Source organism: Temnothorax longispinosus, chromosome 3 (genome assembly GCF_030848805.1).
Source record: "Temnothorax longispinosus isolate EJ_2023e chromosome 3, Tlon_JGU_v1, whole genome shotgun sequence".
In the NCBI taxonomy this organism is placed as follows: domain Eukaryota; kingdom Metazoa; phylum Arthropoda; class Insecta; order Hymenoptera; family Formicidae; genus Temnothorax; species Temnothorax longispinosus.
In genome coordinates this window covers 7,014,331-7,041,925 of record NC_092360.1, presented here as the reverse complement: position 1 = coordinate 7,041,925, position 27,595 = coordinate 7,014,331, and the positions used below count along the sequence as shown (strand labels likewise).

General features: G+C 39.0%; 1 protein-coding gene across 3 annotated transcripts; it reads right to left on the bottom strand.

Annotated features, from left to right (window-relative positions):
* Positions 1-27,186, bottom strand: Dat (Sodium-dependent dopamine transporter). 3 transcript variants are annotated; one of them, XM_071772237.1, is made up of 13 exons: positions 24,526-24,677; positions 19,744-19,923; positions 12,030-12,164; positions 9,447-9,756; positions 8,909-9,047; positions 8,530-8,664; positions 6,882-6,985; positions 6,567-6,804; positions 6,191-6,319; positions 5,692-5,892; positions 5,021-5,188; positions 4,567-4,719; positions 1-242 (listed from the first exon to the last, which is right to left on the bottom strand). In XM_071772237.1, exons 2-13 carry the CDS (start codon positions 19,910-19,912, stop codon positions 222-224), a joined length of 1,902 nt encoding a protein of 633 aa, XP_071628338.1. In that variant the 5' UTR covers positions 19,913-19,923; positions 24,526-24,677; the 3' UTR covers positions 1-221. The 3 variants fall into 3 exon arrangements, with proteins under 3 accessions (XP_071628338.1, XP_071628337.1, XP_071628339.1); XM_071772236.1 differs by lacking the exons at positions 1-242; positions 24,526-24,677 and adding an exon at positions 26,415-27,186 and having other exon boundaries at positions 1,013-4,719; XM_071772238.1 differs by lacking the exon at positions 1-242 and having other exon boundaries at positions 1,013-4,719; positions 24,526-24,672.
* Between the last annotated feature and the right edge of the window lie 409 nt (positions 27,187-27,595).

Genomic DNA, 27,595 nt, shown 5'->3' with positions numbered 1-27,595 from the left:
TAGAGAACGAAATTTTTTATTCGACAAAATCATCCTTACATGCGTAACGCTACGTCGCGCTGCGGATCAACGCTAATCGGGAACGTACTCCAAAGCCGCGGCTGTAACAGTCTTCGACACAGGGTGCGACATACGTAGCGGGATACGGGGCGCACGCGTTCAAGATCAATTTTGCACCGCTTGGTTTTCAAAACAAACTGCGTAAAATTTTTTCCGGCAACCTACAGTCGAGTAGAGGCGTTCTGCAAAGAAGACATACACAGGTGAGATCACGCGCCGAGACGTCGCGCGCGACTTCCTCCATCAGACCGACCCACTTCTCTCTCTCCACTACTGGTGAAAATCCTCGTCTCCTCGTATAATAAACCTAGGTCTATAAACACATTAGTAACTAATATATTTCTTATTTCATCGTATATAATACCCTAGAGACTCACAATCAGTCATGGCTGTCGTCTTTGTGGACGAGCGCGAGGTCACTATTATCTCACCGACAATAATGACCGTCTCGCCTACATAATCCAGGTTATAGCAAGTGTAAAGAAAAAAAATACCTCGTACTTAATTATCACTTACAAGTAACAATGAAACAAGTAATGATGTTAATACAATGGTACAACGGTTAATACAGTGTCGATTGTAACATAGTGTTGATAATCATCGGTGCGCTAATTAGAGAAGCGTAACGTTAGAGGACACGGTGCAATATCCGTAATCCAAAGCGGTGCAAAACTTTTCCTGCGTGCGGTTATAAAGCCTCGACGGATGCTCGGCCAATATGGCTCTTGGGCGGGCATGATCGCCGCGACTTGAAAGGGCTGGGGGGGGGGGGGGAGAAAGAGAGAGCAAAAAAGGGCTTTAGGATTAGATTAGCCGACGATTTTTTTTTCAACTTGTTTCGCAAGCTTGCTAGTTTTCTCGCCTCGGAGGTGAAGTCATTTAAATCGTTTAATCGAATTAACAAGGCCCGAGCTGCTACCTATGGCTGCGGTGGCAACTCGGATGCGATGTGTATAAAATATATATTATATATTTATACTTTTATATATGTATATACATACACATGTGAGTTTTATAGGTACGTATACATCTCTGTATCTAAACAACGATCGTTAAATAAACTATATATATTGTGTGTGACGCGACGCGCCCCTGCGTGCGGGGGATGAAGGGAGGTAGAACGGGAAGAAGAGATGGGAGGAACGCAGGTCGTGGCGGTCGCCTCACGACCGCAAGATTCTAACGACGCTCTATCACGACGATTTCGAAATGCTTAATTCCTATTTCCGGCCGCCTTTCGCCGGCCGGTTCGCGGAGCTACAATGCGAGACACGTAATTAATATCTACAAGTGTGATATACCGGCATCTCCTCTGCCAGTCGTGGCGTAGCGGGGGTGCGTGACGCAGGTATCCTTGGACCATCCGTAAGATACGCAAATTTTTGCTATTGTCTCGCGCCTGTTGTAATTCATTGCCGCATAAAAGTTTTTTTTTTCAAGAAGCAAGTTGACACGCTTAAATCGTGAAGATTGACGCGCTCCTTGACTTGACAATGAAAAAAGTGAACTTCGAAGAAAGTTTAGTAAAGTAAGTAGTAAACTAAAAAAAAATAATAAACTAAATGGTTTGTTAAAATTAATTTGCTAAACTAAATTAGTTTATTATAATAGTAAACTAAAAAAAGATCGACGGTAAATCTATGATTAACTCTTTGGAGGAACATTATTGATACTATCATCATATCTCCACATGAAAAATATCTAAGAAGACCATTTATCCACGCATAAATAGCGTTACGATATACAAAGCATCTATGAAACCATCTATGCGTGGATAAATGGCCTTCTTAGATATTTTTCACGCGAAAGTGTGAGTATCAATGTCTCGCCCCCCTAATAAACACACATTTAAAAATCTTTTTTAATTATTCAAATCATTTAAATTAATTCAGATATTGAAACAACTTGCTAAAAGAATGGTCTCTCAGAGTCATCCGCAAATATTCATCTTTGGGGGACGTTTACGTATCTGATTGTAAGAACATCGGATATCCGTCGGATACCTACGTAATATCGATCAATTCTACTGGCCTGACTAATACTAGATAAATGACGAACGGTCCTATCGCAATGAAGGCATTGCATCGTTGAACGAAGGGGAGATCACGCGGCCGCGTGATATTATGAGAATTAGGAAACGATTTATCGTCCCCGTTACCGCGCGATAAGTGTGGAAGTAGATATAGACAAATAGAGTTACCGAGCATGCCGGCACACGTCAGGATTTGAATACTCGTTAAGTGTTTTATGATCTCTATGGAAAGTGTTATGATCTCTATGAAACTACTGGAGATTGCGCTGACTGATTCTCGCGTCGCCGACGCTCCTCTGCGATGCTCGCACGACGCGTTTATTCGCGAATCGACCCGTAATCGCGACACATATTTGACCCTTTGCGATTCTCACGAGTTGAATTCAGTCTAATGTTGCGGTAACCGTATTATATAATTCTTCAAGTATTACTCTATAAATTCCTCCGAATAACAAAAACTTTGTGATTTATGTTAGATCAGCCGATTAGATTAAATTGAGAATAAGATCTTTGATCTTCGCTCATTTGGATCGTAAAGAGTTCATTCTTTGCAGTTTCTATAAACAAAAGCTCTCATTAGAAAAAAAAAAAACACTTAGCACGATAATCTTCTACGTATCTTAAATAATCGAAGTAGCAAGTAACTGTAGTAAACTAGCAACTATATTCGGAGGATACACGTTTTTAAAATTTGTATTAAATACTTTAAATAACGGAAATAAAATATTATATAAATATATTGACAACAATTGAATCGGAATTGATTGAGATGTAAACGAAATATTTGACACTAGATCATCAAAATTATTTTGAATTGCAAACCATCGATGATTAAGCGCATATAAAGTAATAATTATAGCTGTTTAATTTTCAAAGTTAATCCGACTTCAGATAATATCCACGTAATATTCGACGCGAATAAACAGGTCGTGCGGAGCCGATTTAAACAAATAATATAAAATAACAGACTATCAAGATAGATGAACTCATAGTTCAATTTTCATAGAATCTCCATTAAAAAAATCATTCTCGGATCTTTAATGGATAAAGAGGTAATCTAGATGACTAGAAGAGATTACATGAGTGAACTCAATGACCGAGTACTGTATCTATATAAAAAACGCATCGTTTCATGCTACGATGATGTTTGACACAGGACTGAGCGGGATATCGATGAAGCGTATTCACACCGGCAATAAGACCTAGTAAATTGCTTAACATTTTACCGGCGATTATAATTTGCGTATAGTCCACACAGCATTTATTGTCCAGGCTTACGGAGGCCTGGAGGCCTGGTCAAACGGAAATATAATTCGTCTAATCCACCGTCTAAAATACCGACGCCGATTAATCGCGATTAACTCACAATTCCCTCCCACTTTCTATTTTATAGACAACAACGTGGCCCAGCAAGGGAATCGTCAATCACAATCGATTAATCGGAATCGCGTAATCTTCTCCTATAAGATATCTTAACATTATAATATCTGTTCTATAACATCTTTATGCGAAGTGAACATTTTATGTGATTACATAATTCGCATCGGTCTGAAATAAACAATATTATTAAACAACAAAGTTCGTTTCAAACGCGATACCGCGAAACAATTCGGGGAATCTCTTACATTGCACAGAAGGGAAATTTATTGAAGGGAACTTTCTCGGTTAGTTGCCTCAAAGCGGGTCTATTAACTGCCACGCTCCAGGAAAATACCGAGTTGATTTATTACAAAGGTTGGAAACACTACACTAAATTAGACCTTTGCGCGTAAATTATTCTCTTAGGTTTAAAGCTGTCATCCAAAGTAGGTAGGATTGTATAGCTCTTGTTTGTGACAATAGCTCGCTTGTGACAAACATTGTCCGTTAGAAGAAGCGTGAACATCAATTGCTTATTCGCCAAGACGATCTCACCAACCTCATGCGATTCGTCATGCTCCGTGACGCGCGTTATTATATTTACAGGATGGAGATTATCGCTGGGGGGGGGGATGAATCCGGTTAGGCCCGTCCGAGGGAAAGCATGATTGACGACGATGTTACGTCGCGACGGTATCCACTTTCTTTTCCAGGTTTTTTTTTCCTATCACCCGTATCCGCGCGACAGTTTTTATCGCGATAGGACACGCGGAACGAGGATAGCTTTTATTCTGTTCTCGTTGACGAAGAAACAAAGTGGGATCCGACGCACGAACGTCGAATCGCGGAATCGCGTCGTCAATCAAACCGGTCGCCCTAAGATTCAAATGGGGAATGCGTTCGAGTGTTGTATATCGATTCGTGATAAGAGACTGATCCTTGTCTTGTTCGATCGGTGGATTGTTACTCGTCGTCGTGGGACCTTGCTCGGCGATCGTGCTCTAGCAGAGGTATACTTGGAACCGGGCACCGTGCAAAATCACAACCGCACTGTCCTAGACTGGCTCGGGGGGCGGATCGCTCCCCTTGACACCCTCTCTATTTTGAATCATTACCTCCGTCTGTTCCTTAGTTAACTCGTGATCCTTGGTAATTTCGAAGTCTTGCTCGGCCAGGAAACTTCGACGAATCGCGCCGTTCGCTACCGAGGACAGATCATTCCTCTGATGCTGCGTGTCTCGCCATGGTGTCGTCAGGATCTTCAACCTCTGCGTTAGTAAATTTACGCATATGTATACCGCATTATTTTCTCCCGGAAAACAATCAATTATCACAAATTCAATTTAAATAATTTGACAAGATTGTTTTATAATTATTTTATCAGCATTTAATCAATCCTCAATCAATCTTTTCAGCAAATTTACCCAATATTAAACTCATATACACAATGTACATTTAGAATGATTATTTTAGATTTAATTGCATTTCAATTTTATGTCTTTATCGATTTTTAAATTGGAGATAAATTTAAATAAAATAATCATATTTAAATTTAAATTAAATACTCACTTGAACAAAGGATCCGGGTGTCGTGCAGATTTTGTAGATCGCCATACCTGGGATCATGATGATAGAAGAACACGCGATTAGCCAGCCTAATATATTTGCCCAAATCGGATAAACGTAGCCCTCGTATGATAAAGGTTCGTAACCCATTAAACCGTAGACGATAATGAACTAGAAGCAAATAAAAGATAAACGTACATATGATAAATACAATGACTATTATTATCAAGATGCTACATTAATTCAGTATTAGAGCAGTTGCTCATTAAGCAAAAAGATCCAGGTTCAATTTTTAAGCTTGAATTTTGATTAAGAAAATATTCTACTATAATAAAAACAAAGTACAACAACGAATAAGCTTTAAAAATATATAACGACGAATAAGCTTGGTCTTTAGAGTGCAGGTTGGGTAAAAAGCTTGTGTCTTTCTCGTAAAAATTGCAACTGAAACGAAATCAAAAGAAAGTCGAAACTGACATAGAAAAATTTTTTTCTTAAGATAAAATTATAATAATTATTAGTATTATATATCTTTGTTAATATTATAAGAAATAAAAATATATTTTTAATAAAAATTATTGGAAGTGCAAATTCTTTTTTAAACGGTAATGATTCTTTAAGAGCTATCTTATATAATTATAATTTTCGGATACGTTGGCTATATTGTGACGTACCATAAGGAAAAGTGGTGCTACGAATTTCCAGCATACTCGCCAGTAGATACCCGGTCTGAATCCGATCATGTCTTTGATGTCGGCGCAAAATCGGTCCGTTCCATAAATCCAGCTGACCGCGATTGTTTCTGCCAGAACGGCGAACAGCATCGAGTATCCGGCCGCGTATCGATCCAACAAGTGGAAAAAGTAAAACCCGCCCTATATTGAAAAGCAATAAAATCTCCTGTTTATAATATGAGCCATTATGCACGTATTAAGAATCAAATATTATTTTGCATAAATGTAACATATATGTACAACGGTATGAAAATCTAAAATGTTATCTTAATAAGATCTAAGACTTCTGAAGATTTCCGAAAATCGCCTAAGAAAAATTTCAAGCTTATTAAATAGTTTTACGATACGTGCTTCTTACATATGTCCTTATGTAAAAAATTTTTATCGAGTCAAAAATACCGATGTTTGTCAACAATCTTAGCAATTAGAATATCTATACCTGTGAGCAAGAAGCAAGTCCGACCAGAAAGTATAGAGTGAACAAGCACGCCACGAAGATCTCACGATGGTTGCCGATTATTGGAAACTCGTCGCTGAGTGCCGTTATAATTGCCTCTGAACCTCCGAACTATAAAATCACATTAATTCTTGTTTTAATTATTCGTAAGTTGCATAATAATAAGGCGTTCCATCGCTTGAAGGAAAGGTACTTTCAACATATTATATTTAATATCGGCATATTTAATAATGGCAGCTTTGCACGAAGAAACGTTTTGCAACTGAAAGAACTTTTGTCAATAAAATAAAAAAAAATATACAAAAATATTGTTAAAGTAATTCATATGCGATGAGTTCATTTTAAAATGAAAACGCACTGAGCTGTCTAAACCGAGGGTGAGTAACATCATGAAGAAGATGAGCGCCCAGAACGTCGAGCCGGGCATCGTAGCGATGGCCGCCGGATAGACGATGAAAACCAGACCGGGTCCTTCCGTAGCGACGTCCTGGATGGACTTGCCGCTGGCACGCGCCATGTAACCGAGCACCGAGAATATGACGAATCCGGCGACGAAGGACGTTGCGCTGTTGATCAAGCTCGTCAGCAAGGCGTCTCTGCGAAGAACACGGGGGTGTCAGACGCAGATGCGAGATGCGCGCGGGTGCGCGCGAAGATATTCCGGCATTCTTACTTGTAAACGTTGTTGTGATACTTGTTGTAGCTCGCGTAGGCCAGCAACACTCCGAATCCCGGTCCTAGAGAGAAAAATACCTGCGTCGCCGCGTCCACCCATACCTGGAAGAAGACAGAAAGAACATCCTCGTAGAAGCGATAAAACATGTTCCTATATATTTTTTATGGAAATAAATAATAAACGAATCCATAAAAATTTATCAATTATGATATAGCATACATAATATTAACATATTATTATAATCAATTATGATTATAATATGTTAATTTCAAGAGAAATTTTTTTCAATCCCTTTTTTTATTTTATAGTATATACTTCAAAGTTCCGTAAGGGAGAAATAGTAATCATAAATTATTCATTTTACTCTCTTGTTTCTTCGGTTTAATTAATGAATACTAAATATCCCATTAATATCTTTATGTTATCAATAATAACCAGATCTTGTAAAATGCTACCATATAGCATTTCAGGAATTCACGCCCGTAATTTAAAAGTATTATTTCATTGTTTTAAGTATCTATATTAATCTATAAGCTGTTAATAATTTTCATAAGTCGTTGCGGCAAGTACATGAATTACATATTTGCTATAACGTACGACATAGATATATGTACATGTATATCTTCCTTATAAAAGAAATAAACATTACGCTGCATTTGCGAAAAAAAATTGGGTGCCAGAGAAGAGTGAGCAGTCCGAAGGGGGGGGGGAAAGGGGGAGAATCGGCCAATACATCAGCTTGATTCTTCTCGTATATCCACGGATTAGAGGTGATCAACAAATCCACTTTCTCACTGGTATAAAACCCACTTTAGCGACGACGATAAGCGGCTAAGTCGCCGTCGCCGTCGACGTCGCCGGCGGAATGCAATCCGCGCGCGAAGCACGAGAGGGTCGGCGCGCGTTCTAACGTTCTAGCGCGTGCTCCACCGTACTCTAATGTTCATTATGACAGCTACACAGAGTTTCCATTTTCACCGTCGTCAGTTAACCCTGCACGTTCCTCCTTCCCCATTTTTCCCATACCTCGGCCTTTCCCATTGCCCGACCTCTCCCCCCCGCCTCTCCTACCGCTCCCGAACCCGCTCGCGATCCTGTAAACGCATTAACTCCCAAAGTTTTCTCCTTTTGTCACTGCCGCGGGGATACGTCGTGGCTCATGGTAATCCAGGTCAACGGCAATAAAACAATCGCGAACGCGGCCGGTACTTTCCTTTCGTATAATTTTATTTTTAAAAAATTCCCCCCGTGTATTGTGAGCGAAAAACTTTTCAATGTCTTGTTATGGAAGAGTGATGTTTTCTTTATTGTAATACGCCTAAATAACTTCAGTATTTTATATTATTTTATATTTACGTCATTTTTTATCATTAATCACACGAGAGTTATATAATTTAACGGAATTATAAATTACTTTAAATCATTATTAATTATCAACGTATTAATTTTGTTAATCAATTCTGGCTATTAATTTTATTTCAGTTTATTTATTACAAATTGCTTGGATTTTAACAAAATATATTTATGTCACGTACAAAAACGGTGATTGAACGCAATAAATGGATTGAAAATTCGCCTCTTAAAAATCACGCCGAATGTTTCAAGCATTGCATACGCATGCGGTAAACCAGAACGTTACACGTACCTCTGCTTTTGTGATAACATTGAAATTTGGACTGAGATAATAACGGATTCCCTCGCTACTGCCTGGCAGAGTGACACCCCTTATCAGCAAAATCAGCAGGACTGCATAAGGGAAAAGAGCGGTAAACCAGACTACCTGCAATACAAAAGAATCGCTCACTCTATGTTATTAATTACATCCTCGCGATCTAAAATACTCTACACATATATCGTGGAGAGCACGCTTGATTGAGCTCTGAGTTTTATAAATATTAAATATTTTATACAACATCAGCGCTTTATTGCGGATCTTAAACCTTCGCGAAAAAATACCTCGCGAAGATTCACTCGCCCGTCTTTCTTTATAGGATCTCGAATGTTTGACGAAGCATTCAGCTTACCTTGCCGGAAGTCGAGATGCCTTTCCACAGGGAAAAATAGCAGACTAGATAGACCACGAGCAAGCATAGCGCGATGTCCCACTTAATGGCACCAAGATCGTGTAAGCCCTCGCTTTGGTGCAGCTCCAGAATAGCGCGACTTAGGGGAAAAAAGTTTTGTCATTCACGGAGATATCGCGTGTGTGTGAACAATTCGCGTGAAAGAAAGCAATGTATTTTAATTTTTTTAACAATATATTTTAATTTTTATACTATTATGTTATTGTTTTGTTGGAATAAATTCGAATTTAGAAGGTGGTGAAACATTTATGAAATATATAAAATCAACATTCGACACTCATTCTTCAAATGTCATTTGAAATTGTTGTGAAATATTTTAAATTATACATAAATTTCTTTCGCGTTAGACATAAATTAAAATTTCGTTAAGAACCATAAGATTTTCTAAAAATCCGAATTATTTGCCAAATATAAATATTAAACGTTCACGTCAAAGACGATTTTGTTGTTCACAGACGAAGCGTCGAACGTCACTCACTTGAAGTATTCATGCGCAGCGCTCGTATGGTTATCCATTGTACTCTGAACAGCGGTATCCGATCCTAGATCGAGCAGGAGTCGGGTGGTGTTTCCAAAATTCTCATTCATCTCGCTGGTCATATCCTCAAGCGCGTACGAGACGTTCGGGTCGAACTCGCGGCACAGCGGCGTGTTCCAGTTGTTGTCGCAGGAGGTCCACGGCAGCATCGTGGTGAACGAGGCGAAGAAATAGCGTAGCGACCAGGCGATGATAACGTTATAGTAGAAATCAACGTAAAACGCGATTAGGACGACCGCGTATCCGATACCTGATCAACAAGAATTCGAGTTTTCATGCCGAACGATTTCATCGCACGGTGACAAAACTATATCTTCTCAGAAAGAGCATTTGGTAGTTTCTAAGGCCTACGTAAAATGATAGATAGTCAGTGATTGTACAAAAAAAACCAGTGATTTAAATAATAAACTTGTTTATTATTAATTAATAAAATAATATCGTGTAAGTATTCAATATATGACGAAGGATTTATATTTTTATTGCAAAAATTTTGCATTAAATTTTTGCTGCCCGAAGATTCTCTAATATTTTTTTTATTTATTGCAGCTTTTTCTTCTTGGCAATCTGTGTGCGTTATAAGTTGATCTCAGAAGTACAAGGATCAAGATCACTATGTATAAGGACCGGTTCCTATTGGTAAACTAACTAATGGTTAAATCATATGTCTGGTTTTGTTTAATTTAAAGGAAAAACAAAGACATATATATATAATTATTTAACTATTAGTTAGTTAGTACTAACAAGTAGCAACAACCGGCCCTAAATAAATTAGCGCGAAAGTGCGAAAAAAATCGGGAGAACGCAGCAGAAACGCTAGAAACACACCGTCCTTCCTGCGACGATATTGTTTCTTGCGCGCCTACGTCGAGTCCGCGCGTCTTCTATGCAAATAACACTGTGACCTTCTCTACTGCAGTATGCGAGATATCGCGCATATCACAATACGTACGTATGTATAAGGTACGTTTATCACACGACGCAGAATTGCGGGTGACGGAGGATCTCGATCGATCATACGGCGATCAGCGGTCGAGCGGATGGATGGGCGGGCGGGTGAACGGGGTGAAATTGTGGCTGTGGAAATGAAGTTGGAAATCGGCGGAAATGGAGGCTCTTTGCGCGGAGAGCACCGGTCGCATCTCTCGCATCTCACTGCGATTCTCTCGGATTTATACGCGTCGCACAAAGTAACCGTGTGGTAACCGTGGTCGAGAAAGATCTGCGAGGTAGCGAAGGTATAAACACACACACGCATACGCGCGCGCACGCATATATATATATATATATATATATAATTTTGATACATATATGTAATGAGATAAACACACACACATATATATACGTATACCACTCTTTCCGCGGTCAGACAGGCGGATTCAGCCTCGCGCGCATCAAAATCGGATGATCGTCCTCACGATTTTAGGTTCCAGTAGCTGGAAAAGATTGCGAGATCGAATAGAAAGGCGAGACCGGCTTGGAATAGCAATATCCCACCCTGTCCGAGAACCAGGGAGGAGAGAAAGCGAGGTAGAATATAATGAGAGTAAAGAGAGGCCCGTTCCGGCTCTTAAGCTCCTGAAAAGATTTTCTCGGACGGTTCGCGCGCGGATTTCTGCGCGCGCGAGCGATATATAATACATACATATATATATATATAACCTGTCATTGCCTCGAGATGTATGTTTCATGAATCTCGCGGCGCACGACCAGCACGTGCGTGAGCGGATTCAATGGTCGGCGCCGTTACGCGCCGCCTCGCACGCGAGAAGCTATAAACTTTTAAGTGTAATCATGTACGCTTGTGTGCGTGCGCGTGTGACTAGAATGATAACCAAGAGATGAAGAAACCGAAAGAAGCGACAGGTTCTACTGACCATCCTTAAGTTAAACGGTAGTATTCGGCGAGTTTTTGTCACTACAATTGAAGCTAAATAGGAAAAAAAAAGATTAAGCCGAACTGTGTAGATCTTGATAAATCAATTCCTGGTCACATTTATATCATTATGACGCCGGATACATTTCAAATTTAGCACTTGAGAATGTCCGTATATGATTAAATAAGTAATGCATGCAGATTTATAATGCATCATTGATGCAACATTTTTCATTGTCATTAGTTTGTATAAAACGATTTGCTCCTGAAAGTTTGAGATACGTTACTTATTAATTTTTTTTTTGTTTCAGATTTACGTGTATATTTACGTCGAACAATTATAGCACTCATTATATGATTCGTGTAAAATGTGTTTGTAAATCATAAATAAGATGTTACGATATTTTAGAATTATAGATAATAATGCAGAGATCGTACAGATGTGAAGATAATGGCTCGGTTAAAAAAAACTTTACCACTCCTTCCTCCATTTACCGACATAAATACACACGCTGACCGTAATATTCAAAGAATCGCATTCAGTTTGCTTTACTCGAATATTATATCTCTGTCATTATATCGGAAAGATATGTAAAAAATTAAGAAACTCGATATACTCCGTCGCGTTTGTAACATATGATTACACCTACCTTTGAAAAGCGGTACCAGTCGACCCCAGCAGGTGATAGCACCCTTCCTGTTGAATTGACCGAGAGCGAGCTCCATGTAAAACAGAGGAATCCCGCCGACCACTAACATCACGCAGTAGGGAACCAGAAATGCACCTGCGAAGAAAAGCACACAAACGAGTCTATTTAAAAAAGACACAATACTCAATTTAACAAAAATTAAAACTACCAAATTATCAAAATGACGTTTTGTTTTATTTGTAAACGATTTGTTTTATCAAATTTATAACGGTGCATTTTCTTAGATTTTTCGCGACTTTTGTTGCAATATGTAAATGATTAAATTGATCTATTTACTTTCCCTCTTCATCCTTCTTTCCAAAGATACATGTATATTAAGTAGAAAGAGGTATGCGTTAATTATATTATCAGTAGTTCTCGTGAATATGAAACAGTTAACCATCAAATCGAAAGATAAATGAATAGGAATATCTAAAGTACTGAGATGAATAGGAATATCTGAAGTACTGAGTTTGAAACAAATACATAATATATCTTTCAATTCCTTTTCCTATGCCAAATCAATTGCACCATTAAAGAATAATGCCCTAAAACTCTCTTTTAGCCTACCACACTAATTTCATGTTCATTTCACATTTTTATTATAACGATTATTTTAGAACGATATTATCACAATTCATTAAATGCTGATTCTCAGCCATCATTAGCATCTTCAATTAACGTTGAATCATAATAATACGATTCTATTCCGATCGCCATAGTACAAATTCTTGATGTAAGTCGATCAAACGAGATCCGATTATTCTTCCGTCCATCGGACGTCTATCTAGAAGGAAAAGTCTTGCGAAAAATTCTTGAATCTTAAGACAAGAGGAGCCATTGTGTGATGGAGCAAAACGGTTATTGTGCGATCTAGGAAGCGGGAGTGAGTGGAAAGAGAGAGGCGCCGCTTCCGGAAAAGTGTCGTGTCCGTACAAGAAGGAAGCGAAGTTAAAAGGCGAACAAATTAGAGGGCGAAAAGTAGCGCGTATAGCCGCTAAGAAACTGTAAAAGAATCAAAGTTTACTTTAAGATACGCGCGCCTTCTTCTCTGCAGTTCAAATAATTTAGTTTTACGGGCTCCATTAAAAGATCATGGCACGAAATTCTGAAATTTGTTAGCATAATTGAAAATTGTTTCACTGCTCGTTGAAAATTACATTATAATAATGTTGTTCAGTAATGCGTACAATATTTCTTAATTAAACGGTGTTAAATATATAATGAATTTTGGCAATAATAGTATATTATCTTTTACATAAAGCTAATATTGTTACTATTTTTCATACAATGACGATTAATAATAAAAATGAGAATGCTTGTGTTGCTCCCAGAGAGCAAAAATGAGAGTCATACTCTTTCTTCGGACGATTAATTCGCTTGTTCTAATGTCGCGCTATCTTGTGAAACTTTGGGCAATCGGAATAAAAAAATTTTTTCAGGAATCATTTTTTTGAAAAAGCGCTGGTTCACCGTTCCTGTCAGCTTGACGATCGACTCAGTCGCGTCATCGTATTAATGTCACCTTGCCGCATTTCCGAAAGTTGACTATCGAATTACGTGCCTAAAAGCACCTCGCTACCGGTGCTCTAAATAACGCACAATGCAGTTATGGAACTAACCCGCTGGTATGAGTGCGTCATATATCGCATTTTTTTCACCCGTTTCCCCTCTGAGCGGCGTGTGTTATCTTTCCGCCTACATGTATAGTACACACTGATTCCTTCCTGCATATAATACGAAATAAATTTACAAAACAGCGTTTTTTCAAAAAAATGGAGTGATTTGATTGAACTCATTAAGCGATATTCGCGATCAATATATCGTATAAACGAGTTATAATAATTTAAATCATATTTATATGTGCGCATTATTTATTATGATCAGAATATACTATAGAAAAGTATATTAACGTACAATCATTCTTTATCAATTTTGATAAATTTTTTAAATATAAGCCCTGTATGTAGATTGTATGTAGATCCATAAAAAAATTAATTAAGAAACTTAGAAAAGTCTAGAGACGAAAAGAGAAAACTTGAAACAATATTTGTTATTATTAAATGACTAATTATAAATAAATAATCGAATTGTCGATTAATATTTATGATTTCTTTATAGATAGTAATAATTTATGTTATTATGCAATCCTTTATTGTAACTCGGTAACAATTTTGTTAAATGTATATTCACTATTGCTCGCATCGGATAAATAAATAGCAATGCAAACGCAATCAAAAAGGGAAGAGAGAAAAAGAGAGGGAGACTATACTTATTTCCTTGATCTTCCTTCTTAGCTTCAACGGAACTTCCGTTCCGTACCCATGGAGATGTAATCGCATTAAGAAGGATATTGTCGTTCGACCTTGATTAATTTCTTCTCGTTCCTGCTTGAGTACAAATCGTCGATCGATCATACTAAAAGTTGTATTCTCTCAAAGTAGGCTATTCATTACCGGATGGCTTCATTACGCAAAAATTAATTGTGTTATAATTAAAATCGTAGTCCAGTCTAGAGCCATTCTTAATATGCTTAAACCAGATCGGAATCAACAAATCTGTCAGATTTTGTTAATTAATTTTTTTAAACAAAAAAAAGTATGAAATTCTTGCTAATGTTTATTAAATTATTGATAATATTTTTGTTTTGCAAGGAGGCGAGTTCGCGTAACATCAAAGATTTGACAAAGATTAATTCCAAAATCTAGAGCAAATCCCTCTCTCTCTCTTTCTTTTGTCTTGACATGTCGCTAACGTCGAGAGCAAACGTCCGGCCCCGGACAACAGTTCCGCTCAATTTTCTCCCTTTGAACGTGAGCATGCACTCACGCAAAGGCTCAGTGCTTAAAGCTGAATTTTACGCCCGAACAAAGGCGAAAAGCTCGTTCGAATAAAACGTAATGCATTCTCGCGAGATAATCGCGCCAATTGTAGCCTGTCGATCGGAATACGCTTTTACCGAAAGGTACACGAGGGTCTAGGTCGAGCTGTTGGCGTGTTGGTGTCGTCCATTAACAAAATTCGACTCGCATTACTTTGAAAAGAGATCACGCGCTTCTTAAGTATAAATGTTATAACTATCATATAGCAATCCGTGAACCATTCCACACTTTATGGAATTATTCAAATCGTCCTACAAAAATCAACCGGCTTAATAAGTTCACACATAATAAGTTTTTTATAGGAAACTGCATTAGCGAATTTTATGCGAAGATTATTGTATAAACTTTCGCCTTAATATATAATATACATGAATTGAATAATAATCTAAATTATCTCTAGATATGTGTGATAAATACATTCTAGATATATGTAGAATAAAGTTTCTTTGATGTATAATCTCTCTTCAACTATTAACTCTAAACTCTTCGAGATGACGTATCAATGCTAGATTACATGCTTGTTGCATGACGAATTAATTCAACTCACCTATTTGAATAACTGAATTAATTTAGTTATAATATTCTGCGCTATATGTACGACAGTAGAAAAAAATCGCACGGCACGCGAGCTGCGTAAAAAACTACATCACTAATCTGTCACATAATGCAATCGATTTCCTTGTGGATGACATTGCGCAAGGCTACCATCAGATCATCGTCGATTAAGTAATCTGTATCGAGACGACAAACCGGTATAGAATTTCGATTAGCATTTACGAATAACATTAAAATACATTATTCAAATGCGCGAAAACATTGCACGTTTCTCAGTATCCAGAAGTGCTAATGCTTATATTGTTAGTCAAACGCGAAAACTGTATAATCCGACGTAAATTTTGCGGAATGGGAATTTCCGCGAAGTTGAAATTATAACAAAATAACCGGGCGGATTCGAGGAAGACGCGATAGACATCCGATTGAACAAACATGCGAGACGAGACTCGTAATCCATGGTAAACATTCAAGGATAGGTGTCCTGCGTTTCTTCTTAATTATAAGTATGACTTAACTAACAAGTTTTAAGAAAAATTAAGTATAAAGTCATTTATGTAGAAAAGTATAAGCGATTCTGCTGTAAGTACCGTGATCAGATAAAGAGTGGTTTTTTTTTATAAGATAAATATAGAAATATATTATGGTGTATAATGTATTGCGAAAACTAATTGTGCTTTTTTAGAAAATATTTTGTATATTATGTGGTTTATGTTATTTGCGTTTATAATCTCTTCTGCAAATTTTTCCTTCATTTTATGAGTTATAACTATTTCAAAGTTAGTGTAAAAAATGTGACGTTCCTCTATTTTTCTAATAAATAATTAAATATATGTATAATCTATATAATATCTATAATAAAAAATATGTATTGAAAATACGAATGTTATAAATACTTAATATTTTAAATTAAAATAAAGCTCTTCTCGAACCCAATCAAGCACATCAGATTATTTCGTATCAAAATTGGGAGATGGATGTTTATATCAATTTAAATTCTCCCGAATGATTCGTACAATCTTTAATCGTGTCGTACGTTTCATCAGAAATTTCTATGATATTCGCTTTATTACCCCTATACTCGCTTTCGTTTATCTAATGTCGCGAAAGAAAGCGCGTCGCGTTACGCATAGGTCTTACGGATGAAAAGTAGTCAAAGTATCAAACGTAAATGGTATAGGCAGGAGCCATCGGGGCTGGTACATATCTCGATACCGTACGAGCTGCACCGAATTATAATCACGAAACAACACGTTAATAACGCTTCCCGTAGGGCGATAACGACACAGCCGCCGTTCGGCGGGGTGCATCGGCGTCGCGCACGTCCATGATCAAAGGCCCGCGTCCCGAATGGGAAATTATAATTAATTAAGGTAATTGGAAATTAGCGACCGATCTTGCCCATCCTAATGGCGCGGAGCCGCGCGCTCTACTCCGCTCTTAATTGAGTTAGCAGCCGCTTTTGAGGAGCCTCTGTATCACTGACAGCGGCCCTAATCGCATTCCTACTGGGGACCCCCGATAGAACCGGTACTAATGGCGTCGTCGTCGTCGTCGTCGCCGTCACCGTCGCCGCAGCGGGGCTTAGCAAAAGTCAATAAGATTGCCGACCGTTTTCCGCGAGATCGATCCCCCGAGAGTGAGAAGCGGGAGAGATCTCACGTGGAGATGTGCGTGGAGATGAGATCGGGACTCTCGTCGAGAGAGAAAGAGACAGCGTTGATAACCGCGGACGCTTACGTCAATTCGGAACAAAGCAAATACAAATGTGTGTCCAACGCCACACGTGGCGTACGCGGACTTGTGCGGAGGGTGCTCAGAAAGACACGAGTCTTTCCCCTCTTCTCTAATAGACCTCTCCTTTCTCAGAATTGTGAAATCGATATGCTCATGATTATTTAGCGTTGAAAATGATGGAATCCTTTGTCAAAATTGAGCACCAAACGAAATAAAAGTTTTCACGTTATTTTAAATCAATTTTAACTTGAATAAATTGTAATTTTAGATTTCTGATATAAGTAAAATGTTTAATAAATTTATGAAAACTGCGTTTGGTTATATATCCGCACTGGAAAATTCGTCTCTAAATGTCCCAGAAAATATCGTATCATGTGGATTGATTTTATTAATACAACTTGTGTATCTGAGAACGTCTTTTCATGATTTTCGTGGATTTTTGAATAATATGTCGTTTATTCATTACAATTTATTATTGGTCTTGATTCGCATACGGTTATCAATATTTCGTCAATACCATCTTTACACCTATTTAAAACATAATCATTCGCGTTCCAAGAGCTCTTTGATTTTAGTCGTATGCGACTTAAACACAATGATTTTTTTCATAATAATAATTTACGATCCTAAAATGGGGTGTTTATAAAGTTATTAGGCATAAATAGGAATATAAAAAAATACTGTATTATAGTTTCTAAATTATCGTTCAACTAATTATATATTTTCACAGATCCACGCAATGATTCTATTGTCCCCGTACATTCCTTCCTTTTCCATGATAAGTAAAGGCACAAATTAATTACAATACAAGAAGGATAACTTGCTAATTACCGATACAATACGAGACGCTTGATAATGTATCCTGATAATGTATCCTCATTCACGTGCAGCTATTAACTGATAAATCGTTTTTTTTTATCGTCTCAAGGCTGTTATGTAAATTCGATGCGTAAATGTTGGCGTATCCGAGGTGTCGAGGCGGAATGCTCTTAACATATTTATACAAAATCTGCATACCGCAGACAATGCAATTGATAGGTATACAAGTGATATCAGTATAATAATGGAGTAATTATTGAATAATAGTGATGTTACGATTATAAAGCGAAATTTGTGCGCAATAATTGTTACGTGTATGTATTTACTAGCGCGTAACTGCTTTTTCTGTTTTTTAAAAAAATGCTCTCTCAATCTCTGCAGGTTCCCTATTAAATAAAGCTGATTTGTTTCAAGTAAAAGAGATTCGAACGACGACCGCCGACAATTATAATAACTTTCGCACTTGCCCGCTCTCGTCCTCGTGGAAAAGTGAAGAAAAGGGTTAACAGCGCTATGAGCGCTCCGCGCGATTTACGAAGCCGCGCGCCCTGTAAATTACTACCTTCCTGTAATTATAACCAATTTGGGCACCTGCCGAGGTGCCCCCGTCGTCAGGAATCTTTCGCCGAGCGAGGTCTAAATCCCGAGGTCATTTTCCGCGAGGTAAATGCCAATTAGCCGACCGGTTAGCGCGGCATTGCTCGCCGGCTGGAGTACATTACTCGACGACGCGTAACACCCAACCCGCCCTCGAGTTGAGTTAACTGCGAAATAAGGTCCGACGATGTTAGGAGCGGCAGTTGACGAAGTTTCCCTCGCACACGAGTATCGAAGGAGCGATTTGTTTTCCGAGCCGAAAAGGCCGCTACGCAGAAGAACACGACAAAATGAAAGGAGACGAAGAATGTCAATGGTATACCTGTGAAGTTGAAGGGAAAAACGGTAAATTTAATAGTTAAACCACTTGTATATTTTCTTGCTCCATTAATTTTGAATTTAAATCTGACCGCCGAGAGCGACACTCAACCGTAACGACGATGTTCCACGCGACGCAGATATAAGTGATTCATGATGAAATTTGTTTTTCGCATTGACGCAAATATATAACTCCGGGGATTCGATGCTGGATGAGCGACAATGACACTCCGGCGCGCGGCGGGCGCAATAATAATGTTTTAATCCGTAAGCGTTCTCGACGCAAATTAGTATCAATTAACTTAGTTAACGGATCAGAACCGATTTTTCGTCTCGGTTTCAGATAAAGACGAGGAGAATCGAGAATCGTTCTTCCGAGATGAAACGCAGATCGACGCAGGTGAAACCGGTCATAATTCCGTCCGGAAATTTCCGTCCTCGTGTATTCTCGAGGCGCAAAAACGGGGCGTAAATAATGCCCAGGGTTCCCGCGATCGATGATGCGAAAAATTACGAAGCTCAGAAGGCGCGGGGAAATCGTTTGCTTAGGCGTACGTGTGTTATTCGTAACAAACGCGAACGTGGGATGGGGTCTGTGGTAAAAGGTGAAAGGGCGGATTATTGAAATCGTATTCCTGCCATTGCGCCCCCGTCGATGACAGGGAGGAGCACTCGACTCGTGGCAAAATAATCGAAAATAAACCGCGTGGAAAATCGCGCCGCGGTTTATTTTCGCGGCCGCGCTCGCTCGAGCCGCGATATACACTTACCACCGCCGTTCTTGTAGCAGAGGTACGGGAATCGCCACACATTAGCGAGATCGACGGCGAACCCGATGACCGACAGCAAGAAATCGAGCTTCCCCGACCAGGTCTCCCTGCCGTCGCCGGCGTTGACGTCGACGCCCTTCGCGGCGTTCTTTACCACCGTCGACGACATCCTTCCGGTACCTGCAATGCAACGGCAATAAATATGTATATCTCAATAAATATATAGCTCGTAATTACTCAAAAGGTAACATTAATTCTCACGTCTGCAAGTTAATCGTCATTTAGATAAAGATTTTACGTATTGTATATTTCAGCATATGGAAAGCTGTTAATAATTTATCGTCCGGTTGACTAAGATAATCATTAAAATACTGTTATAGAAATGTTATGCATTCCGCAATGCAGGTTGCATCTTGCATCATCAATAATTCATGGTTCTTAAAGGTGTCAAAACTTATGTTCGACCTCCTATTTGACTTTTATTAAAGCCTAGATCTTTCGTCGTAACCGTATCTAATTAGAATCCGAGATTTTCTCTTAAGCCTTGTGTCCACGATGCTAGAACTGCGTCCGAGTTTCGGTTTAAGCCACGCAACTTGCAGCTCTTACAGAAAAGCAGCAGTTTTATTGGCTTAAACCGAAACTCGGACGCAGTTCTAGCATCGTGGACACAAGGCTTTATACCCTCAAAATAATGTTTTTCGCACGCCGTCATTCGTATTCGATAAACTAGAAAAAAAAAGAAAAGAAAAATAGAAGAGAAAAAAATTGAAAACTTTCGATCCCGAGCTTAAAAAAAGAAAATAATCATACCAATGCCAGAAAAAATATGTTATTTATTTTGCTTAAGGGCACAATAAAAAGAAAATGCGAACGGTATATATTATTTCTTCGAGAGATTTGAAGCAGGCTTTCCTTAAAGGCAAAAGTCTCCCGTGCAAACTGATCAATGTAATCACGTAATAATCTTATGCACTCGGCTCATGAACAAGTGCATAAATCTGCATGCCTACCGCGCGCGGAATTAGGCGCAAGGTCGCGGGTGTGCGAGGAGCGAAAGGAGTCGAACGAAAGGAATAAGGCGCAGCGCGCGCGAACGGAGACGCGAAGAGGAGGGATGGAGGAGAATGGATGGTGATAACGCAATGGAAAGGAAATCGGCGATTCGATATATGTGTGTGTGTGTGTGTATGCGTGTGCATGCGCGCGCGCGCATTTGTGGTTATTATATTATTTATTCGCGCACTGACACGAAACATGTACGTATGTGCGAGCGAAAGAGGGGAGGGAGAGAGGAGCGCGTCGCGTGCGCGACGGGGCGCGGCGCGGCGCGGCGCGGGCGCGTGTAATTTGGCGACGACAAGTTATCGATAGCCCTTCAGGCGACAACGCTCGACGCCCCCAACGAGCCTCATTGTACCCCGTGACGGGTACCGGTCAAACAGCGTATATTTCAAAGGCGATCGCGGGCGATCCGGCCTCGAGGGGCCACTCGACGAGGGGTTTTCTGTCACGCGCACTGATCCACGCTTATCCACACGGACCGACCCAGTTAATTGATATTCGGCGGTCGCGGAGACACCTACGGACGCGCGAAGATGGACGGCGACGAAAAATCACCCGCTCGCGCCTCCACCCCCCCCCCTTCCGCCCTTGCCGCCGCGATGATCGCTCAAGCGGGGAGCACACACTTCTGCATAACGCATAATGCGTAAGCATATAAGAAAACTGATTGGTCTATATACACATATGCATAAGGAAATAGACCAATCAGTTTTCTTACGCTTACGTATATTATGCGTTAGGAAAAAGTCTGCGTTTCCCGCTTCACACTTGCTTCCGTCGCAGCATCGGAAACCAGTTCGCCGAGGAAGGATCCATAAATTAAAACGATAAACTGAATAATGAATTTAAAATCCGATCTAATGAAATTCATTCGTGTAAATTAAATGCATTTGTAAGTAAAGCGGTTCAAGTGTATCTGAAGGAGGATATGATTTTACACCACGTAGTTCAATGTCATTTTTTTTAACTTATACTATTCCATTTTTAGTGAATTTTTTTAAATTTGGAAATTTTGTTTGTTTCTTAATAGTATTAAGTAATACTGGTAAATTCTGACAACAGTTTTCATGTAAAATTAATAATTTTATTTAAAAATTGCTTAATTGATTAATCTAGACAGAAAAAAATCTTTCGAGAAATTGATATCCTGCGAGATATCTCGAAAAATATTTTTAAATAAAAATTATATAACAAAATTTAATTGTTCAATTTATTAATGTAGGTATCTATTCTACGATTTAATCAATTATACTTTTCTTATATAAGGAAAAGTTAAATATATCACTAAAGTCTTCCTTCACCCTTTCCCCGAAGTAGGTACGATATTTCAATCGATGTCATCATCGGTTCTTAACGAATATTCCAAAACTAGTTTTAACGAGGATATAATAGCTAGAATAGAAGGAAGCGACGGAGTAGGGGTAAAGGAGTAAAAACGATATTCCGTGGAAATCGAATTTACGTCAACATATTCCTGCACAGCAGGAGCGTCGCACCTATATGTATACATATTCAGAAGCCGGTCTCTTCCCTCTTTGGCTATCTTCTCCCGAACCATTGTCCAAGAAAGTATAAATTAATTAGCGCAACCGCGATTGAATAGCAGAGATAGCGAACCGCAAACGGTAATATATGCCCGCAGATGCACACGCACAGGAGGACAAATAGGAGAACCGCAATGACGCGAAACGATCGTCATCGAGACTGCACGTCTTTTTTTACGTGCTTTTTTCTATCGCGTGTAAACTAGACACACCTTAATTCTTGCATTAACGCAAGAAGCCTCTCATTTTCTTCTTTGACTGATGCAGCGCGGCCTCCTTTATAGAGTAGTCAGATTTTTTGTTACAAGACTTTTATTTTATTAATAATAAATTTCGTTAACTGTAGAAAAGAATTAGAACAGCTTAAGAAAATTTAATATAAAAGAAATGTCGGGGGGTTTCTATTATTTTTATATATTCCGTTTCTTTTTAAGCAATATTTTGTTGACTATTTTTTACACAAAGATATTCTTGTTTCTTCTGTTTTGTTAAGAAGTTAAATTATGGCAATGTTTTAAGATTAATTTATACTCTTAGCTCGTGTGGCTGATTATCACTAAATATTTTTTGCAAATAACAATTAAATCAAACAAACGTTGCGTAGCAGTCTTTCTCAGGCGGAAACAATTACGTGTAAAAAAATCGAACTCAATCTCGATAATTAAAATAATAAGTTATTTTAATCATTCGCAATGCGATGAATGTCCGCTCTACTATGTCTCAAAGAACATAAAGCGAATATTAATAAAAAAATATGTAGTAAAACCCAGTTATCAATAAATTTATATTTATTTTTGATAAATAAATATATGATATATATATTTTTAAACATATATACATAAAATCTTCACCTATTGTTAGACATTATATAATTATATATTAAAATTTATCAAATTGATTAAAAACGGGTAATTTTATATGGGAATTTTTATTATTTTTACGTTCCGAATTACTTTTGAAACTATACTATCGCAATCAAATCTATAATAGCTACCCGGTGAATAATTTCTTTCAATGGAAAAAGTGCGAAATTAGAGAAATGTTATCCATTTCTGATGTAATATTCGCCTCTTGAGAGACAGCCAGACAGCCAGAGATTTTGAGATGATATTCGCATCTTTCTGAGGTGACGCGATTTAAAGATGAATATAGGTACATTGTGTAATATTTAATTATTCACGATTAAAAAACCCGTATATGCATATAAGTGCGCGTGAATACGCAGATAAACTTCAAGTTCCAATTGTTGACACAAAATCTATTATGCATGAAACAATACGCGTAGTTATACCTGCATCGCAATAATCTCTAATAAATATTTAGAAAATTTAGAAAATGTTAACATATCTACGTCTTGCATAAATAAATATAAATATTTCTTTAAACCAATCAAATGTATTTTTACCCAAAATATCTGTCAAATATAATGTGTGTAGTGATAAAAAATTACAAGTTAGGATTTTTCGCTGACATAACAAACAGAATAATAACAAAATTTGCCATAATTTTGGCAGTTGCAACTCCACTTGGATTTTGCGATGCAAATACAAAATCTCACGCGAGTGAGATTTGTTTAATCTGAAAATCCAGTTTAACGTGTAATTCTCCTAAATTAAAATAATCATAAATTGTCTATAATGTATGATAATTAATGTATATAAGAAAGCTACAAAATATAGCACAGCCACTAAATTTTTTCACGCTTAGTTGACCGATTTAAGGTGATATACGCGCAACCGAAGTGAATTGTGAAATAATCTATTTATATGTTAAACGCGATTACTAACAGATATTTCTACAGTCGTGTTTTCTCTTTCTTTCTGCATTTATGGGATATATTTCATAGAAGATATCTTGAATTTTATTTCAGAGAAAAATGGAAATGACAGTTTCTCTCTTCGTACCAGCTACGAGACATTTGTTACATCACGTTCTACGCGTCGAAAGAAAATTTCGTAACGAGAAAGGAAAAAAAATGTTTAATGCTAACCGTTAGATTTCTCGCGTCCAATTTTTTTCGTTACGAGAATTCACGAACCGTAGAAAAGTCTGTCGAATCGAAAGGCACGATATTCTTTGTGCCCTTCAAATAAAACACGAACTCTGCGTGGCGGCGAAAGGATTCCCCGTATCTGAAGTCACGGTGTAAAAAAAAGAAACAGAAGGAACCTACCGGACGACGGCCTTTCCTCGTCTTCCGCTCTCCTCTTCGGCGGAGGAATTCGCCGAGGGAAAACCCGAAATGCCCGCGATCGGTCGGCCGCGATTCGCGACGGCGGACTAACCGCTCGCGTGCCGCGTCCCGGTCTCAAATATTCAAACGACGGCTACGCGAACGTGGTAGCCTGACTGGCTGACGAATAACACATCGACAGTGGGAGAGAGGATCCGTCGGATTTGAAAGAAACTATACGACGAAATTCACAAGTGGGAGACTTTCCTGGGGCGGGGTTTCCTGAGAATTACGAACGTGACGCTAATTAGATTTTCTTTAACCGACAATTGGATCCTTGAGATGGCACTCGATCGGCTTTGGACATCATCGTGACGTCGCGAATGACGAATAATTGTTTTTCATCTCGAGGAAAGCGTCTTCGCTGGCAGTTGTTGATTTCCTTCAATGCGTTTCGAGGAAGCGCGGGAAGCATTTTCCGAAAGGTGTAAGGATAACAGCCGATTGTTCGGTTGTTGAGATATGACTCGAGTGATCAAGACAAAGCGTCATTGACAGTTTGGATTATTCTATTGACCTTTGAAATCTCTCTTTCCAGCCACATTAGAATAATACGCAATCAATAACGCTTGATTATGATCCTTCCGCGTATTGCAGTGTAATATATAACGCGCTTCGAAATATATTTTCTATTTTATTAATGTCAGCTGGTAGATGTGTTTTCCATGTTTCCCCAAGAAATGTTGTTTCGAATTGAAACAGCGCATAAGAGTCTACAAAGAGTGCTTATAAATGTAATAAATATTTCAAATATATAATGGATATATTTTGAAATATAATTTATTTTATATGTGTATATGAGTTACTTAAAATATAAACGTACAATTTATCCCTAGACAGACTCACTTATTTTTCTCATACGTGAATGACTCACTGGGGTAATACGTTACCCCAAACTTGTACCGCGTGTATAATATTTCCAGAATGTTCTTAGAAAACTTTATAATAGATAATTTTGTTTGTTGTTTAATAGGGAAGACGATAGTAGTCATCAATTTGCGGTAGTAAAAAAAAAACAGTAAAAAAATTTCGAAAAACAAAACAAAGAACCAAAAATTTGGCTAAAATGATGCGAATTTGAATTTCGCGTGGGGTAACGTATTGCCCCAGTGAGTCTGTCTAGGGTTAAGTAGCATATTCTAAGATTTCTGTGATTCCGATTATTTATTAATCACAAACTCTGACGAATTTGGCGTTCATTTGTTCTTGAAATAAAACTCGTTAATATTGGCTACGTTTACACCCTGAATTTATGCCCGTTCTAGACTGGAGGATGATCCTATTCGCGGCTCATCCTAGTGAGTAAGTGTAGACGGATAAAAATCATGGATAATCAATTATTTTTATCCGTCTACACTACTCACCAGTAGTCCTAAAATTATTTCACGGCTCTAATAAAATCTAGAATCGCGATACAAAATTATATGATAAACATGAAAGGCAGTGACGACGAATCGAGGAAACATATATAGAATCGCGCATTTTCAAATTGTACACACGACGCTGTTTGAAAGTTCGATCACTCCTTGAGATACTCACAACAATATTGCAGCCAATTTCGTTCTTTTTTTCCCCTTTAACCGAGAAGAATAAAATTCATTTCTAAAAGATAAAAAAAAAACAATAAAGAATTAAAATCGCCGAAGGCTGTAAAATTGCAAACCCGTCGTCACCGACGAACGTCGGGGGAACGACGGGCCCCGTTCCTCGGCCTCGAGTCCACTCGCGAGCGGGAGCGGGGAGAGTTTCCCGCGACGAGATCGAGTATATCGAGTTAACTAGCGTCGCGACGCGCGAGAGAGATACCGCGGGGACGCGCGTGTACTTACCGAGCGTCGCGCCGAAGACGACTAACGAGCGGCGGCGGCGGCGGCGTCGCCGTGAATGTTACAGCTCGACGAGACCCCGCGACACTGACCGCGCGGCTCCTCGGTCCACGGCAGGACTCCCACGACGAAGACTCGCCACAGGGTCAGAAGTAGCTCGAAACTGGTATCCGTCAGACCCATGCCCGATCTAAGCGCGTCGTCGTCCTTCCTTCCTTTGCCTCTTCCTCCTTCCCGCCGCGCGTCCTTTCTTTGCCGCGACACCCCCCTCGGCGTTTATCCGCGCCGAATTCTAGGTTACGCCGAAGGAGTGAAGGAGCCGAAGGAGGATCTTCCTTCTTCCCGCGCGCGCGACGTTTACGCGGGAGGAGGCGAAGCGAGATGCGATCTCGCGCGCGCTCGTGCTCGTACCCCACTCGCGGCGCTCTACTCGCGTGAATTCTCGCGCATTCCGGTCGACGGGAAGGTGACGAAAGGGGGGAGGAGGCAAGATCGCGAAAGGGCACGTTTAGGAGGCGAATCGCAAGACGCGCGCTGCGAACACGCGGCGTGCATCTCCCGCCGCGAGTTTACTTCCGGCGGAAAAGCGCGCGCCGTGTGCTTGGCGAGGAATATTTCGCGTCTCGTTTCTCCCGCGAGATGAAAATCGAAACGGGCAACAAGTTGGAGTTAAGAAGAGGAAAGAAAGAAGGGAGGAGAGACGCGGGGATGTAAAACGGGGAGGATGCGGTAGTATTTCTTCCGGCACAAATAGGGGAACCTCGTCGCAAAGGGTCGAAAGAGCGAGTGGCAAATTTTAGCGCCCGTCGGGTGCGTATATACGCGCCGCGGTCACGTGGTTGGTCGCGATCGCAACCAATCACTGCCTGCGCGCGCGCGTTGTCGCCGGACGGGAAATACTACGCACGACATCGACTAGTTGCCTTTCCAAAAAAAGAAGGGGCATGTGAAAAACATATTACTTGATATTACATCAATACATAGATATTAATAATAAAAATTCAGAGCGATAGCGTTAGATGAGAAATGATGTAATTATATATGTGTTATAATAATTTATATATATGTTATTGCAATTAATATATATATATATATATATATATATTTATGTATGTATGTATAATTGTATTAATTAATAAAACAAAATTAAACTTATATAAAAGATATATATAGGAATGTTTTAC